The sequence below is a fragment of the Panthera uncia genome, chromosome E3 (assembly GCF_023721935.1).
Source record: "Panthera uncia isolate 11264 chromosome E3, Puncia_PCG_1.0, whole genome shotgun sequence".
In the NCBI taxonomy this organism is placed as follows: domain Eukaryota; kingdom Metazoa; phylum Chordata; class Mammalia; order Carnivora; family Felidae; genus Panthera; species Panthera uncia.
In genome coordinates, this window is record NC_064815.1 from 18292140 (window position 1) to 18308892 (window position 16753).

Here is a 16753-nt window from a genome sequence, read left to right on the forward strand (position 1 = left end):
GATTGGAACTAACGCCGAGTCTTAGTGCATTCAGCATGTACAGGACTTCTCACTGGTATGCTGCCGTTGGTGTTTAACCAAGTCAGATCTGCGGCCAAAAGCCTCCCCACACTCTGGGAATTTGTGGGGCCAGAACCCTGAGTGGGAAACTACGGTGTGGCAAGAGATTGGAGCTCAGACTGAAGCAACAGCCACACGCATGGCAGAGGCATGGTTTCTCGCCGGTGTGTATCTGGTAGTGCTTAACTAAATCTAAGCCACGTTGGAAGCTTTTGCCACACTCCGAACAACACTACAAGGCTTGCCACCCACATGGCTGCTTTGGTGGTGAAGAAGGTCAGGGAGGTACGCTGCGATCAGTCCACACGCCCGGCACCCGAAGGCTTTGGGGAGTGCAGGACAGTTTGTCCTGTCAGAAGCTTCTTCCCTGGGCCAGAGCTCAACCTACATAGGCATTCCAAGTCCAGCAGCATTTCCCAGGCGGCCGGCTATCGCAGCCACACCAGGGAGGGCAGCTCTGGTGGAACAACTCCGCTAAAGAGGGTGAACCTCGGGGTTTCCTTGGGATGTCCAGTTCCCTGCCGCTCCGCCCCGTCTTAGTTCTCCCTTGCCACTTCTGGCGACGTTGACTGCATCGCCGTGAATAAAGCCCCGTTTCCTAAAAACCACCCATTCAGTTCACAAGCACAGCGGCAAGACATTCGGAACCCAGGGAATCCAGCACCGGAAGCGGAAATGCCCAATAGCCCGTGCCGCTCTAGGAAGTGGCAGGGAACGGTCTCGGTAGGTTTAACCCTCTCATTCACTTGACTGAGCAAGAGCTCCCAATCTGCGGCCACTAACAGCAACTTGACCCTTTTGGCCTTGCTCGCGGTCCTGAGTCCGTCAGCACGGACTTCGGTGCCCTGGCCATCACTGTGGGCAGCGAAGCGAGCCGGAAGGAAAAGGGAGGGTCGCTGTGGTGGACACGCGGGGGACGGAATAGCCACGTCACTTGGGGCAGCACGGTACTGAGACTCCATGGTCGGACGTCTGGGTTCTCCAAAAGAACCAGCCCACTGCGAGCCGCCTGAGAGTTTCCCCTCCGTCCTACAACCTAAGCGTACTAAGCAAGGCGCGGACTACATATCCCAACATGCACCGCACACGATTCTTGGGTTCGCACGATTAGATAACCATTACTCTACGTGCCTTCAGCGACTGTCCAGAGGGCCGGGATTGAGAACTACAACTTCCAACTTGCAAAATAACTGCGGCGGCGCTACTTAAAAAGCGTCAGAGAGGAGGTGCGTGGCCACGCCCCTCCTCCAGTTCCGCTCCCTTGGACGGACGGCAAGGAGGGGGGCGGAGCCTTAGGCCTGAGCCAAGATGGCGACTGCGAAACCGACTCTCACGGACTCGCTCTCGTTCTGCCTCGCGCAGCTCACAGCGGCGGCCGGGGAGGGTCTAGGTGGGGGAAAGGACACAGCTACCAACGAGACACCCTTGGGCCGTGCGCTCTTAGCCCTCCGCACACGCCACGTCAAGGCAGCAGGGGGAATCGAGCGCTTCCGGGCGCGCGGCGGGCTCCGCCCCCTTCTCGCGCTGCTGCGGCGAGCGGCGGCAGCGGGTCCCGCCCCGTCCCAGGCTGGCTCAGGCTCCGCCCCCTCGTCGGTCGAGTCAGCGATTTATGATGGCCCCGCCCCCTCGTCGGGCCCTGCCCCCTCCTCTGCGTCGTCGTCGTCGTCGCCCTCGCCGCCAGCGCGCCTGCGCAAGACCCTGGACTTGGCGCTCAGCATCCTAGCCAACTGCTGTACGGAAGGGGCGTGCCGGACTGAAGTGCGCAGGCTCGGAGGCATTCTCTCTTTGGGTAAGTGCTCCGCCCTCATTTCCTAGAAGGATTCCACTCTCAAATCCTTCCTTGTCTGGGCTTGGGCGGAGTCTTGAGTTCTTTGTGTCGTATGCTGGAAGAACACTCCTTTAGACCGTGCAACCTCCCCCCCGGCTCTCAAACCTTCAAGCCTTCCTTATAGATGATACCCAATCGTGACCAGATCAGATAATTACAGCCATTACCTGCGTGTTGGTTGTTGGGCACATCCCTCGAATCCGAGCTACTGGAGACCAAAGGGTTTGGTGACCAAAAGTCACCAAAGACCATTATTTGGTGACTTTTGGGTAATTCTTACCCTCCATTTATGAGGTTTATGGCAGACACTCCATGCCTACTGAGTGGCCCTGTGCAGAGCTCCCATTTGGTGAACTTGAGGTCAGAAGTTGTGGTTTTCTGCAGTGAGCTAGACCGAGAGAACCGAGGCTAGAATTCCTTGTTGTAAAAGTGAATAATAATAGCTACCTTACAAAATTGAAGTAGTGAGAAGCCGAGTACAAACATTGAACGCAGATATTCTAAGACTGGGTACTTTGAGGTATTAAAAACCAGCACAATAAGAACAAATCCTAACAAAAGATCGCAAGCGTTTGTTTACCAGCTAAGTTGGCGCCACCTTGTGGCAATGTGAACACAGTTTACAGAGTGCCTACCGGTTATGAAATTATGCCAGCTTTTTTTTTTTTTAATGTTTATTTATTTTTGACAGAGAGAGAGAGAGACAGAGCATGAGTGGGGGAGGGGCAGAGAGAGGGAGACACAGAATCCAAAGCAAGTTCCAGGCTCTGAGCTGTCAGCACAGAACCTGACACAGGGCTTGAACTCTTGGACCGTGGGATCATGACCTGAGCTGAAGTCAGACACCCAACCGACTGAGCCACCCAGGCGCCCTGAAATTATGCCAGTTTTGATGAAATCTTAATTTTTTTGTACAAAACTAAAATTTAACATATTTTTAAATTGTATAAAATGCATCTGGACCATAACGTGTTTGACAAGAGGCCTGCCACATTAATAAGTCCTCAATAAATTATAGATCTTGTTATTAGCATATAACTCTCATCATTCAATCACTATTCTGTATTAAAAATTTGTTTTTAACATTTATTTATTTTTGAGACACAGAGTATGAGTGGGGAGAGAGCAGAGAGAGAGGGAGACACAGAATCTGAAGCAGGCTCCAGGCTCTGAGCTGTCAGCACAGAGCCCGATGCAGGGCTCGAACCCATGAACTGTGAGATCATGACCTGAGCCAAAGTCAGACGCTTAACTGACTGAGCCACCCAGGCGCCCCTTTTCTGCATTTTAAATAACTCCTATGTCCGTCCACATTTATTCCTTCTTCTTTCATGTGCCCAGAGACTGGTGCCCATGTGCTGAGCTGTGGTGGTAGCTGACTTGCTTTAAGCCACTGTCCTTTCTCACCTTAACAAGAGTCTCCTTGCCTCTCTCCCTGCCTTACTCTTTTTCCCTATAATCCATTCTCCCCATGGCTACCAGATTGTATCACTTCACTTCTATTCTTAAAACCCTTTGTGGTTCCCAGTGCCCTCATATTCAAGTCCTGCCTGATCCCTTGGGCTGGCATTTGAGGCCCTTCATGAGGGCATAGCACAGACATTGGATCTCACTTCTGGGCCTTTGCAAAGGCTGCTTCCAAACTTGAAATGCCCTGTAGCACCCCCATCCACTATCTTTCTAACAAATACCTACCTATTTAACCTTTCAGATCCAGTAAGTGTCAGCCTCTTCTGGAGGCCTTCCCTGACCCTCTCAGGCCACATTCTTAAGGTCATTAATGAGAGAGACAAGAAGGGGCAGGACCCTCAAGAGACCAAATTATCTTGCAGTGACTATTCTTCAGTGCGTGAAGACAGACAGCATCCAGAACAGAACAGCCCGTGCTCTGGGGAACTTAGCCATGGAACCTGAGAGCTGTGGGGACATCCATTCTGCTGGTGAGAAAGCTATGAGTGTGGAGTTAGCTAGGGCTTGGCGTGGGAGAAGGAGCGTAGGTATCTCCTTGCTCACTCTTTGTACTCCTTTTCCCTCTCCAGGTGCTGTTCCCTTGCTGGTTGAGAGCCTGACAGCCTGCCAGGACTCCCAGTGCCTGCAGAGTGTGGTGCGTGCCCTCCGCAACCTGGCCGACTCACCCCAGCACCGCCTGGCCCTGGCACAGCAGGGAGCAGTACGCCCTCTGGCTGAGCTTCTGGCCGCTGCCCCAGACCCTGCACTGACCTTGGCCCTAGTCCGTGCCCTCTTAGAGCTGAGTCGAGGCTGCTCCCGGGCCTGTGCTGAGCAGCTAAGTCTGGGTGGAGGATTAGGCCCACTGGTCAGTTTGGCCTCCCACCCCAAAAAGGCAGTACGGGAGGCAACTATCTTGATCCTTGCCAACCTGTGTGCCCAGGGCCTTGTACGGCCTGCATTGGGCAATGCTGGGGGTGTGGAAGTACTACTGGGTGAACTCCGGCGGCGCAGGGGACCTAATGGGGCTGGCCCAGCCTCTCAGCAGCCCCTGGTACGAGCCGTGTGCCTGCTGTGCCGGGAGGCCATCAACCGGGCCCGGCTGCGGGATGCTGGTGGTTTGGAGCTGTTGATGGGCCTGCTACGGGACCCTCGTGCCAGTGCCTGGCACCTTCGTGTCGTGGCTGCCCTCGTGGGCTTCCTGTATGATACTGGAGCCCTGGGCCGGCTACAGGCTCTGGGACTTGTACCTCTCTTGGCTGGGCAGCTGTGTGGTGATGCTGGTGATGAGGAAGAAGAGGGAAGAGAAGCTGCTTCCTGGGACTTTCCTGAGGAGCGGACCCCTGAGCGGGCAGAAGCTGGAAGCTTCCGAAGCCTAAGGTGAATCCCCACCTGATTGCTGTGGGTTGAGGACTCTGGCTGTCTTCACTACCCCATTCTATCTCAGTCAACTCTTGTTGACTCTGATTCCTGATTCCTCATTCTCCCCGGACATGACCACTTTCTAGTCATCATTAAACATTCTTTTTCCTGAGTCCATCTTTGGCCTTGGCTCTACGCCAGCACCTCTGAACTTTGGGACCCAGACAGGTTCACTGGACCATTTTTACTTTGTTGTCTGTTCACCCCTCAATAGAATATAAACTCTGGTAGGATGGGGACTTTAGTTTTCCTACTGTTCATGCCCGGTACCTAATACTGGACTTCGTACATAATAGGTATCAGTAATTGCTGACTGAGTTGGGGTATTTTTCCCCATTTCCCTTTCTCTCCTATCCCCCCTGGCCTCATTTCCTCTCCCTGGCTTCAGTCACTTAGTTTTACATGACAGCTCTTTGGCTCTGCTCCTTTGTTGTGGTTCTGGGTTCAGTCTCCCCATTTTCCCCTCTACAGGTCATGGCTGATCTCTGAAGGCTACGCCGCAGGCCCGGGAGACATCTCTCCTGACTGGTCCCCTGAGCGATGTCCCCCACCTCCACCGCCACCGGAGCCAGCTGAGCCAACCAGCCCCACCCTGGGCCCAGCTTCACTGCGGACGCCTCGCACACTGCGCACACCTGGCCGCAGCCCTGCCGCCACCTCTGAGGAGCCTTGGGGCCGCGAGGGGCCAGCGCTGCTGCTACTGTCGCGCTTCTCCCAGGCTCCCGACCCAAGTGGGGCATTGGTGACCAGCCCAGCCCTATGTGGCCTGCTGGCCTATGTGACGGGCTCACCGGGTCCACCGAGCCCACGTGCACTGCGCATCCTGGCACGCCTTACCTGCAACCCTGCCTGTCTCGAGGCCTTTGTGCGCAGCTATGGTGCTGCACTGCTGCGTGCCTGGCTTGTGTTAGGTGTTGCCCCGGATGATTGGCCCACGCTGCGTGCCCGCCCAGTTCGACGCCAGCACCGGGAGCTGGGTGTGTCCCCCATAAGAGGCCCCATCCCCCTCTGGTTCTGGACTGAGAACCTCACTCTGCTGTTCATAGCTTTCTCACTGCCCTGCCCAGCCCACCATCCAACCTCAGTCACCAGGTGGGAAGAGGGAGGGACTTCCAGCATGCAAAGTTCCGCTCCATCCTCTGCCCAAGTCTTGGGGCCTGTGTACCCCAACACCAGGCTTGGTCCTAACAACTTAGAATCATGTTTGTCTGTATTTCATTACCCAATATGCTCTTGGTTCTGCACTATCCTGATTGCCTTCCCACTGGGCACACTGAGTTAGAAAACTCTGGCTCAGGCACCATATCCTCCTAGCCCCCCCACCAATCCCAACACTGCCAGGGACTGCCCTGTCTTCTGTGTCTTGACTGCAGATTATGAGTCCTTTAGAACCCAGATGTACGTATGCCCTGACTATCACACTTTGTTCTTGCCCTTGATCTTCAGTTCCTAGCATCTGGACCCTTTCCCTCTAGGGCCTGCAGTCCTACCCCCTTCCATGCCGTAAGGTTTTAGCCTCATTCCTTTGAAGGACCCAGAGTTGGGACATCAACTCCCAACCTGACTTGCTCTGCCCATCTCTGCAGGTGAGATGCTGCTGCAGAACCTGACTGTGCAGGCTGAATCACCCTTTGGAGTGGGCGCCCTCACTCATCTGCTGCTCTCAGGAAGCCCTGAGGACCGCGTGGCCTGTGCACTGACCCTGCCCTTCATCTGTCGGTGAGGGGGATGTGGGTGCCTCATAGGGATCAGGGGAGCAAGGTTGCCATTCCCTAATGCCACCATTTTTCACCTTCTGAAAGATTCCCTTTCTTTCCCAAAGGAAGCCCTCTCTGTGGCGCCGGCTACTTCTGGACCAGGGCGGCCTCCGGCTCCTCCTCTCAGCACTAACTCGGCCAGCTCCACATCCACTCTTCCTCTTCTTTGCTGCGGACTCCCTTTCCTGCCTCCAAGGCCTGGTGTCTCCCACTGTGAGCCCAGCCCTCCCACCTACAATCCCTTTGGATCTAGATGCCCCCTCCCCTTGCCTTTATGAACATCTGCTGGGCCCAGCCCCCATCCCAGCCCCTGACCTTCATTTCCTACTGGACTCAGGCCTACGGCTCCCTGCCCAGCGAGCTGCCTCAGCTACTGCCTCCCCTTTCTTCCGGGCCCTGCTAGCTGGCAGCTTTGCCGAAGCCCAGATGGACCTGGTGCCACTTCGAGGCCTGTCACCCAGTGCAGCCTGGCCTATCCTGCATCACTTGCATGGCTGCCGGGGCTGTGGCGCTACACTGGGGCCTGTTCCCCCACCAGGCCAGCCCCTGCTGGGCTCAGAGGCTGAGGAGGCACTGGAGGCTGCTGGCCGTTTTTTGCTCCCTGGGCTGGAGGAGGAGCTGGAAGAGGCTGTGGGCCACATCCACCTGGGACCCCATGGTGGCCCAGAGTCAGTGGGTGAAGTATTCCGCCTGGGCCGGCCCCGATTGGTTGCCCATTGTGCCCGCTGGGCTCTGGGGCCAGGGCAGTGCCCTCGGAAACGGGCCTTGGCCTTAGTGGGGCTTGTGGAGGCAGCAGGCGAGGAGGCAGGGCCGCTGACTGAGGCTTTACTGGCTGTGGTAATGGGGGTTGAATTCGGGGGCAAGGGTTCCAGCTTAGACTGTTGATGTCCCCTGGGAGGGGATCCAAGGATGAGTTGGCTATGAAGGAGGACTCCCTCAGAGCAGCATAAGAGGAAGCTGAGCAGAAGTCACCATTGAGGACCGATGAGAGAATGGAGCTGTACCCCAGGATGATGGTCTGAAGACGCCAGGGTCCGAGTGTGGGACCCACAGATGAAGAACGGCCCAGGGCTCCAGGCACCTGGCCTGGGCCAGCCTTCCAGAGTTGAGATTAAAAACTTTGGAATTGGATACCCCTATTGTGTGGTGTCTCTGCTTACTTTCCTGTGGGAGTCCCCCCACTCCCTTCACCCATCAAACAGGGTCTTGTCCAAGTTGATGTGTCTCAACACAGGCCACCCTTGGCATGTAGGAGTTTAATAAGTAATTATGCAGTGGTTCCTGGAGTCCTGGGATAGAGTAGAGTACTGGGAGAAGCCTGCTTTCTGCTTATGCAACTTCATTGCTCAGGTATCCAGCTAGACATACAGACTTTGGTTAGTGTCTTTTGAAGGGGCTGGGCTGAGGAAATGTGAGTGTGGGGATGTATGTCCAAGGCCTTAGCATTACTGTTTCCTGAGTGACCTTTGCTCATCTTGGGTCTTCAGTCTCTGTGTCTGTTTTCATCTCTTGGACGAAGTGTCCTTCTGCTATTAGCCTGAAGGAAGACCTCTATGTTCCTAGAGTCCCCAAACCCCTGTCTTAGTTTTGCTCAGAGAGGGCCAGAGCTCCGGGTTGTATTCAGCTTATGTTGCACTGTGTATGATCTCTCAAGGCAGGATCTACATCACCAGGATCCCAGATCACTAAACCACTCAGGTGGCAGCCTGACTTCAAGGAGGGTGCCCGGACTGGCTGCCAGTTAGCTTCTGGGGAGCTAAGGTTGACACTTGCTATCTCTGTGCTTCTGTGAGTGTCCAGGTCTCTGTTCTTGGGTTGTGCATTAGAACTACCCAGAGAGCTTTTTAAAAATACTGATGCCTAGGCTCTTTCTCATTGAATTGGACTGAGGGGAGGATGCTCTGGGCATCAGTATTTTTAAAAAGCTTCCCAGGTTGTTTTAATTTGCTGCTGGGTTGAGACCCACAGTCCAGGGACTGCAACACTGTTGTGTCTGTCCAAACTCCGCTCTAAGTGTTCACTTCCACCTTGATTTCCAGGGGTCTCAGTCGAGGGAAGGCCCCTTGTTCCTTTGTGGATGGGGTCTGTGTCTTCTCTGTGTTCACCAGTATCTTGGGAAAGGGCTCTTTCCCAAGGGTCGCCTCAGTGTTGGGGAAAGGCTTTGTCTTGAAGGCTGGCTGTGGTCTGGTTGCCTGAAAGTGTTTTCCCTGAGTCTGCATGGGGCTTGGGCCTGGGTTCAGTTTACCTGTGTCTATATGTTTGGTTCCAATTTTTGGAGAGAAGGTCCTGGCTTAGAGGATGGGAGAGTTCATTGTGTCTATCTGTCTCCATTTCTGAGAGATTTGTGTCTAGTATATGTGCCATTTGGGATCTGTTCATGTCATTGCTATCAGGGTCTCTAAGGGAATGTCCCTGAACCTGCTGTCTAACTGATCCTTAGAATGATCACTTCTGCCCGCAACCCAACAATTCTGTCTGGGGCAAGTCTCTCTGGAATGGCCTGAGTGGACAGGGGCTCTATCAAGGACTCAGGGTGCTAGCCTTGGTGGGGGGTGTCTGCTTGGGGGCCTCAGTCTGGTCTAAGAGTCTCACTGAGCAGAGGATCTCCAGCTTGGTCTGGGAGAGCCTCTTCTCTGACTTTGGCTCAGGCAGCCTGGGGCTCCCTGTAGCTGAGGCCAAGGCTGGGGTGTGGCTGCCTCTGCGGCAGACAGGCGGGCTGGGCCTGGGTGGGCCTTGGCCCTCCTTCCTTTACACGCCCCCATCCTGGGTTCTCCCGTTCTTTGCACCCTCGCTACCCACCCCCCCCCTCCCGCCCCCCACCAGCTCCATCCCAGCGGGTCCCGGCTTCCTTACATGGTCACGGCCGGGCCTCCAACTCCCGGACGTCCCTCACCCCCCGCCCCCACCGGACACAGCCCCCGCCCTGCTCGCCCCGCGCGGTGCGCCCGTGCCCCGCCATGGAGGACCTGGGTGAGTGGGGCTTGGGTCCCCTTATCCCCAGCTCCTCACCACCATCTAGACCGGCTTCTTCATCCTGGAGCCCCCTTGCACTCCCGAAATCGCCCCATCCCTGCCTTCTGTCTTCTTGATTCTGGTCTTTGCCCGCGCCTCCTTTCCGACTCCACGTCCCCCTTCCTGCCTCTCCCTTCCTGCCTTTCCCGGACTGGCCGCTCCCTCCCTTCTTCCCTCGTTCAGCTCCCTCCCTTCTTCCCTCACTCAGCTCCCTCCATCACAGGCTGCTGACGGATGGGCAGGGAGGTGCAGCGCCTGCCAGTGGGCGCCTGGGCTCAGGGGCTCTGGGAAGGGAAGGGTTAAAGGGGTCTTGGGGTCAAGGCCTGGGAAAGTAGATGGGAAGGGAGAATATGAAATCGAATTCTCGAGAAGAAAATGGGCCTGCTCAGAGTTTAAGAGAAGAAAAGAGTTAAGGGACCCTAAGTATGGTAGGGGTCGGGTCTTTCCGCCTAGAAAGAGAACAGATGAGTGCCAAGATGCCAGGAAGAGGTTAAGGGTTCCACTGTGGTACTCAGAGATGAATAAAGGAGTAGGGACTTCTAGGTTCTGGAAAGGAAAGGATTCAAAGGATCTAGTTCTGAGGATGGGTGGGTGTGGGGGGTTGTCTTGGAGGAAGAAGGAGGACCCAGGCATCTCCTCCTCCTGGTCTGTTGGAAAGGCTGTACTCTCCATGGAAGAGAAGGGGTTCAGGCACCCTTCAGTAGGGGGTGCTGCTCAGTAGGGGTAACCGGTTTGTATGGAAAATAAGCCAATCAGAAAGCAGGTCCCAGGAGACCTGCCAATGAGGAGCATAGGGTGGGACCCAGTACCTAGAGTTGTGCCAGAGCTGAGCGAGTCTGTTTAGGTGGGGGAGGGGAGCAGGAATTAGTGGGCAGAAAGAGCATCCAACCAGAAAACGGGGTGCCAGGCATACAGCCAACTGAGCAATTTGGGGTGAAGCCAGATTTGGCTTGCGTAAATCGTCAATTTTGACTGCATCAGGGAAGATGCAGAAAGTAAAAGAATCAGGTGGTTTTTGTGCATGACTCCCAAGATGAGCCATTTGGGATGTTTTTGGTCATAAATATTCCCTGCTGCACTTCTACTTCTCTGCCTTGGTCTGGTCTGTGTTTCCATCTGATTCTTAACTTCTGCTCTTAATACTGGCTTCTGTCCTCCTCAACTACTGCCTACTTGGAACTCTTATCTTCTAATCTCTTAAGTCCCTGTCTCTGCTCTAACCTTAACCTCTCAACTTCTCATCCTGACGGACTCTCCCCTGCAGATGCCCTGCTGTCTGACCTGGAGACCACCACCTCACACATGCCAAGGTCAGGGGCTCCAAAAGAGAGGTCTCCGGAGCCTTTCACATCTCCCCTGCCCTATGGCCACCAGTCACAGGTGAGATCAAATGTGGGGGACTGGGGTGATACTAGGGCCAAGTTTGGCCAGGGCTAGGAGAATCTGAGCTTGAGTGGGGCAAAGTATAGGCCTATCATCCCACACATGCATCCTTCTCTCTGTAGACAGGATCTGGGGAGTCTTCAGGAGCTTCTGGGGACAAGGACCATCTGTACAGGTGAGGGTTCTGGGAACTGCAGGAAGTAGAAGCCAATTAAGACTCAGGTGAAGAGGCTTGGATTCCCCACCCCTGAACCCAGGCTTCCACCCTGTTTTCCAGTACGGTGTGCAAGCCTCGGTCCCCAAAACCTGCAGCTCCTGCGGCCCCTCCATTCTCCTCTTCCAGTGGTGTCTTGGGCACAGGCCTCTGTGAACTAGACCGATTGCTTCAGGAACTTAATGCTACCCAGTTCAACATCACAGGTACCAGGTCACAGAGATAGGCCTTGATGGGATGGGGACACGGTGGAGAAGGGAAAAGACTGAGGGGTATACTCTTCCAGAGTAGCAGCTAACGGGACACAAGTCTTAACTGGAAGGGGATAGAGTATGACCCCATATCCAGTGCCCTTCTCTCCTCTCTGCAGATGAAATAATGTCTCAGTTCCCATCTAGCAAGGAGACTGCAGGGGAACAGAAGGAGGACCAATCTGAGGACAAGAAAAGGCCCAGCCTGTGAGTTTGATATGGCTGGTAGAGCTGGGAGAGAGGTGATAGATGCCTGAATTACTGGAGGATAGCATTCATTATTCTGGGTGGCTCTGAGCTAACACAAGTTGTGTTCTTCACAGCCCTCCCAGCCCATCCCCTGTTCTCCCAAAGCCTTCAGCAACCTCGGCCACCCTGGAATTGGATAGGCTGATGGCTTCACTGTCTGACTTCCGTGTCCAGAACCACGTGAGTCAGGTAGGAGGTGGGCCAGTGTGGATTTGTGGCTCCCCAACCCCTTTTAGAACCATCCACTTCTTCTGCCTTGCTGACTCAACTCTCATGTCCTTCTTGCTGCAGCTTCCAACCTCTGGGTCAACTCAGCCACCAGTGCCAAGCTCTGTGAATGAGGGCTCCCCATCCTCACCAGGGCCAACTAGCAAGGGCAGCCTAGACACCATGTTGGGACTGCTGCAGTCTGATCTCAGCCGCCGTGGTGTTCCCACCCAGACCAAGGGTCTCTGTGGCTCCTGCAATAAACCTATTGCTGGGCAGGTAAGTGGAGAACTGTGAGTAGGGAGATAGAGGCCCATGGATCCATCCTGAGAGCCAGATTTTGTGTTGTTTTCTTTTAGTAAATGACTCTGGGAAGTGGGTATTACTGTTGTTCATATTTTACAGATGAGGAAACTAAAGCTCCGAGTCACATTGCACATGAGTGGTAGGATGAGAATGAGAATTCCAACTCAGTTACCATTTATTGTGGTTCTACTTTGTGCAGGCACTATTCTAGCTCTCTTACAAACCTCCATCTCTTAGTCTTCACAAAAGTCTTATTGGGGCCACCTACCATTTCTCAGTCATCCACAAAAGATGTTTCTGCTCCACCAGCATCTGGTGTGTGAACTCTGGCTCTTGGCTAATTGACTGAGTAAATGTTGTTGACAACAGCTGTGCCCAGTGGTTGACCTAGATCCTCTTGCTAGATTTAGTGCCCTGCTTCCATCCCAGAATTTTCAATCTTAGCACAGCAGGGTGGCATTGTGACCTTTTTGGGCCCTAGTCACTTTCACCTTCATGGGTCCCTCCCTCCATTAAATTAAAAATTAAAATTGTGTTTTATGACTGTGTTGGTATGAAGAAGAATTTCTTAATATTATATATTAAATCATTTTCTTCCAGCTCATTTTTTTCTTCTGATTTTTAAAGTAATTACAACATTTTCATGGGCTTCTAAAATTATTGAGAGTCCTAAGTACTGTGCTGGAAGACCTGGGTTGAATCTCTGTCACTTACAGACTGACTTGAACATTAGGTTCTTCATCCTAATCTCTTAGGGTGAGTGGAGAGAAATGAGTGAAGGGAGTCAAATGGTAAAAAAAAAAAGAAAAAAAAAAAGAAAAAAGAAAAAAAAAAGAAAAGAAAAGCAAACTTGAAATGTGCCATGTAAATCTTAGCTCATTGGGCGCATGGCAGCTCAAGGACCACTCTGATCCAGGCCTCACCCTCAACTCACAGGTGGTGACTGCGCTGGGCCGTACTTGGCACCCTGAGCACTTCATTTGCGGTGGCTGTTCCATGTCCCTGGGAGGCAGCAGCTTCTTCGAGAAGGATGGAGCCCCCTTCTGCCCTGAGTGCTACTTTGAGCGCTTCTCCCCACGTTGTGGCCTCTGCAATCAACCCATCCGACATGTGAGCTGCACCTGTCCCACAAACCCCACCTCACCCAGGGTGCCTGTGGGGTGGGCCCCATTCAAATCACAGCCCCCCGCCCACCCATGCTAAGCCCCTTGGCCTTGTCCAAGGCCCTTTGGACTCCACCCACTCTCTTTGACTTCCAAGTTCCTTGTTAGGTCTCTTGTGCCTCAAACTCCTACTTAAACCCAATTGCATAGGTTCAGGGTGGGAGAGGAAGGGAAGAAGGGATGGAAGGCCATACTGAGTGTCCTTGTTCATGCCCCACAGAAGATGGTCACTGCCTTGGGCACCCATTGGCACCCAGAGCATTTCTGCTGCGTCAGTTGTGGGGAGCCCTTCGGAGATGAGGGTGAGAGCTTGGCTCCAGTCTTGAAAGCCACCGGTCTGCTCAACATCCCGCCTAACCCACTTTGGTCCAGCCTGCTAAAACCTTCCAAGTCTTCTGGCCCCACCCTCTCCCACTTGCGAGTCCCCATCCTATCCCCTCCCACTAGGCCCCCACTCTAGACCCCATCCCTCCCTCTCTACTGCTCAATCTGACCACCCCTCATCTGGCCTTCCAGTCTCAGATCTTGCAAGTCTTGGGTGCAGCCTGCACCCTTTTCTTTCCGCCCTGCTCCTGCCTCTAGGTTTTCATGAGCGTGAGGGCCGCCCCTACTGTCGCCGGGACTTCCTGCAGCTGTTCGCCCCGCGCTGCCAGGGCTGTCAAGGCCCCATTCTGGATAACTACATATCCGCGCTCAGCGCCCTCTGGCACCCGGACTGTTTCGTCTGCAGGGTGCGCTGCTGGGGGGGAGGAGTGGGGGGGGGGCGGGGAGTGGTGGATGGGGAGCTGGGCCAAAAGGGGAGCCCAACTAGGAGCCTAGGCCCAAGACAGGGTGTGTCACATCTGGGGTGGGGCTGTGGAGGGTGGGGTTGCCACAGTGGGTTATTAAGCTCCTAAAGTGAGTTATCTGGTCAGGGGATTGTTGGCTGACCCATCCTTTCACGGCCACCCTCCCCCAGGAATGCTTCGCGCCCTTCTCGGGAGGCAGCTTTTTCGAGCACGAGGGACGCCCTCTGTGCGAGAACCACTTCCACGCGCGGCGTGGTTCATTGTGTGCTACGTGTGGCCTCCCGGTGACCGGCCGCTGTGTGTCAGCCCTGGGCCGCCGCTTCCACCCAGACCACTTCACCTGCACCTTCTGCCTGCGCCCTCTCACCAAGGGCTCCTTTCAAGAGCGTGCAGGCAAGCCCTACTGCCAGCCCTGCTTCATCAAGCTCTTCGGCTAATGGCTTGTGGGGCTCTCCACCTGCCCCTGATGCCCCCACCCAGGAGACCAAGGCCCCAGAGACCCCCACTCTTCCCCAAAAGACGTGCTCTCCTGACCCAAAGGCCTTGCTCTTTGAGCTTGGGGCTCTCCCCACCCCATCCTGTGAGGCCCCACCTGCTAGAGAGACCCCCCACCCCCAAGGTGCTGTACTCTTAAGTTCTCTGTGGTCAATTCAGAAAAGATCTGGCCAGTTTCAAAGCCACACTGCTCCAAAGTGGGTCTCACAAGTAGAGCCACCCTGCGTGAACTCTTCACTGTATCCCCAACCTTGAGGGAGCCCCCTTATGGGGCAATTCCTAATAATCAGAGGACAGGACAAGACATCCCTGCTCCCTGCTCCCTCACTATTCTGAGCACTTTTTTTCTACCTGCATAAAAACATGTTCCACATGACACTGGTGCTGTGTCTCTGACTGCCCTGGGGTGGGGGTGCGAAGTGGGGAAGCCTTGCATGGTGAAGCCCTGCCTCTGGTGTCTCTGGCTGCAGCAGGTTCTAGGTCATCACCCTGTGGCCGCAGTGGACCTACAGCCTCAGCCGTTGCATGCTGTCCTTCACATATCAAATGAGCCTGCGCAGGATTGTACAGATATTGGCAAGCCAGGACAGGAGCTCAAGCTGGGCCCCGTGGAAACTTCCCACCCTCATTCCCCACTTCTTTAGCTCCATGTATTCTTGAAATAGGCAATTAATCTGTCTCCACCCTCACCACCTTCCTTGTCTAATTTCCAGATTTTTAAGACCCTCAGAGAGGGGTTCCATCCAGAAGTACCAGTTTATGCCCACCTTTTGGATCTGGGCACTAAGGCACAGCTTCCCTCTTATTTATGTTGACTCATTACATCTCCCCTAGGCAGAGAATGACATGTGGGATGGTCAAGACAGTGACTGAAGGAAGCACTAGGGGCTGTAGGAGCCAGAAGAAGGCTTTTAACTCAGATCAGGGGTCAAGGAGCTAAGCCACAGCAGAAAGGGGTGGGGCCAGGGATTTTTAGGTGTGGAGTTTAGGCTCTGATTCCCCAAATCCCTTTCTGAGCCCCTGAACCTTCACTTTGAACTCTGCAATTCCCTAGTGAGGGGGCCTGGATTCCTGGATCTAAACTATAAATCTGGATCTAAACTATAGCCTTTGAGGCTGAAAATGATGGATTGATTCTCAGAGGTCCTTCCTACTTAAGGAAGACCTGGTAGCCAAGGAGAGCATGTGTGGGTAAGAGACAAAGGTAAGATGTTCTCTGTCCTTGCTTCGAGCTCACCACCCCATATCCTTTCCTAGGTCTTCCCAGGCCTCCTGCTCTTCTCCTTCCATATATTCTCCCTGGGGAATGCTGTCTATTTCCTGGATGGTAACTACCTCTCTTTCTTGAGAATGCTCAAATTGGCCAGCTCCTGTCTCAATTCATTCATTCATCAAGTGTTCTTTGAGTACGTACTGTGGCAGGTTCTATACCAAGTGCAAGGAGACCATAGGGAACCAAGCAAACATGCTTCTTGACCTCTTGGAGCTGAAGTCTAGTAGAGGAGACAGATGACAAACAAGTACACAAGTGACATGTGTAATGAACTAATGGAGACTTTCCTGATGGTTTAAGTGAAGTTCACTCTTCCCCCTTGTTTCCATCCGCAGCACCTCCCTAGTCCCTCATAGCGCTTATCTAATGCAAATAGGTGTTTATTTGTTGCTTGTTTATGTCTGTTTCTGAAACTTGAATACAAGCTCCTGAGAGCTATCTGTCAGATTACACATTTGTTTTGCTTACCATTGTCTCTCCAGTTTCTAGAATGCTATCTAGCATGTGGTAGGTGCTTAATAAATGTTTGTTAATGAAGGAAAGAATGAAGAAGAAAGGAAAGGAGGGAAGGTGAAAAGGGGGAAAAAACAGAACTAAGTTGGGGAAGGGATTACTTTAACCAGATAGTCCCTGTGAATATGTAATGTGTAAGTTGAGACTTGGAAGGTTGACAAAAGAAAACAGTCAGGCAAAGAGCTTAAGGAGAGCATTTAGGGGAGAGGAAACAGTAAGACCAGGAGGTAGGAAAGAGTTTGGCATATTGAAAGAAAGGAAAGAAGGCCATATGGCTGGATTAGAGAGAGGAAGGGGGAGAGTAGTAGAAGGTGAGATCAAATAGGAAATAGGTACCATATCATGAAGGGTCTTGTGGGCCACAGGACAGCAGATAGATTTTAAGT

The 16753-nt window shown here is 53.6% G+C and overlaps 2 protein-coding genes across 5 annotated transcripts; both read left to right on the forward strand.

Moving 5' to 3' along the window:
* Positions 1–1140: 1140 nt before the first annotated feature.
* Positions 1141–7782, forward strand: ARMC5 (armadillo repeat containing 5). Its single transcript, XM_049638713.1, has 6 exons — positions 1141–1849; positions 3721–3828; positions 3928–4714; positions 5228–5733; positions 6343–6475; positions 6579–7782. Exons 1-6 carry the CDS (start codon positions 1369–1371, stop codon positions 7396–7398), a joined length of 2835 nt encoding a protein of 944 aa, XP_049494670.1. The 5' UTR covers positions 1141–1368; the 3' UTR covers positions 7399–7782.
* Positions 7783–9420: 1638 nt separating this feature from the next.
* Positions 9421–14955, forward strand: TGFB1I1 (transforming growth factor beta 1 induced transcript 1). 4 transcript variants are annotated; one of them, XM_049638719.1, is made up of 11 exons: positions 9421–9483; positions 10790–10905; positions 11031–11083; positions 11186–11328; positions 11493–11580; positions 11697–11811; positions 11914–12108; positions 13072–13245; positions 13519–13600; positions 13881–14029; positions 14257–14955. In XM_049638719.1, the coding sequence occupies exons 1-11, from the start codon at positions 9471–9473 to the stop codon at positions 14521–14523; spliced, it is 1395 nt and encodes a 464-aa protein (XP_049494676.1). In that variant the 5' UTR covers positions 9421–9470; the 3' UTR covers positions 14524–14955. The 4 variants fall into 4 exon arrangements, with proteins under 4 accessions (XP_049494676.1, XP_049494677.1, XP_049494678.1 ...); XM_049638720.1 differs by having other exon boundaries at positions 11697–11802; XM_049638721.1 differs by lacking the exon at positions 13519–13600 and having other exon boundaries at positions 14257–14469.
* Positions 14956–16753: the final 1798 nt, after the last annotated feature.

Coding starts and splice junctions, on each gene's coding strand:
- TGFB1I1 (XM_049638719.1), top strand. Junction 13,246..13,518: donor GCAATCAACCCATCCGACAT/GTGAGCTGCACC, acceptor CATGCCCCACAG/AAGATGGTCACTGCCTTGGG. Junction 14,030..14,256: donor CGGACTGTTTCGTCTGCAGG/GTGCGCTGCTGG, acceptor ACCCTCCCCCAG/GAATGCTTCGCGCCCTTCTC.
- ARMC5 (XM_049638713.1), top strand. CDS start 1,369: ATGGCGACTGCGAAACCGACTCTCACGGACTCGCTCTCGTTCTGCCTC. Junction 1,850..3,720: donor CGGAGGCATTCTCTCTTTGG/GTAAGTGCTCCG, acceptor ATTATCTTGCAG/TGACTATTCTTCAGTGCGTG. Junction 6,476..6,578: donor ACCCTGCCCTTCATCTGTCG/GTGAGGGGGATG, acceptor TCTTTCCCAAAG/GAAGCCCTCTCTGTGGCGCC.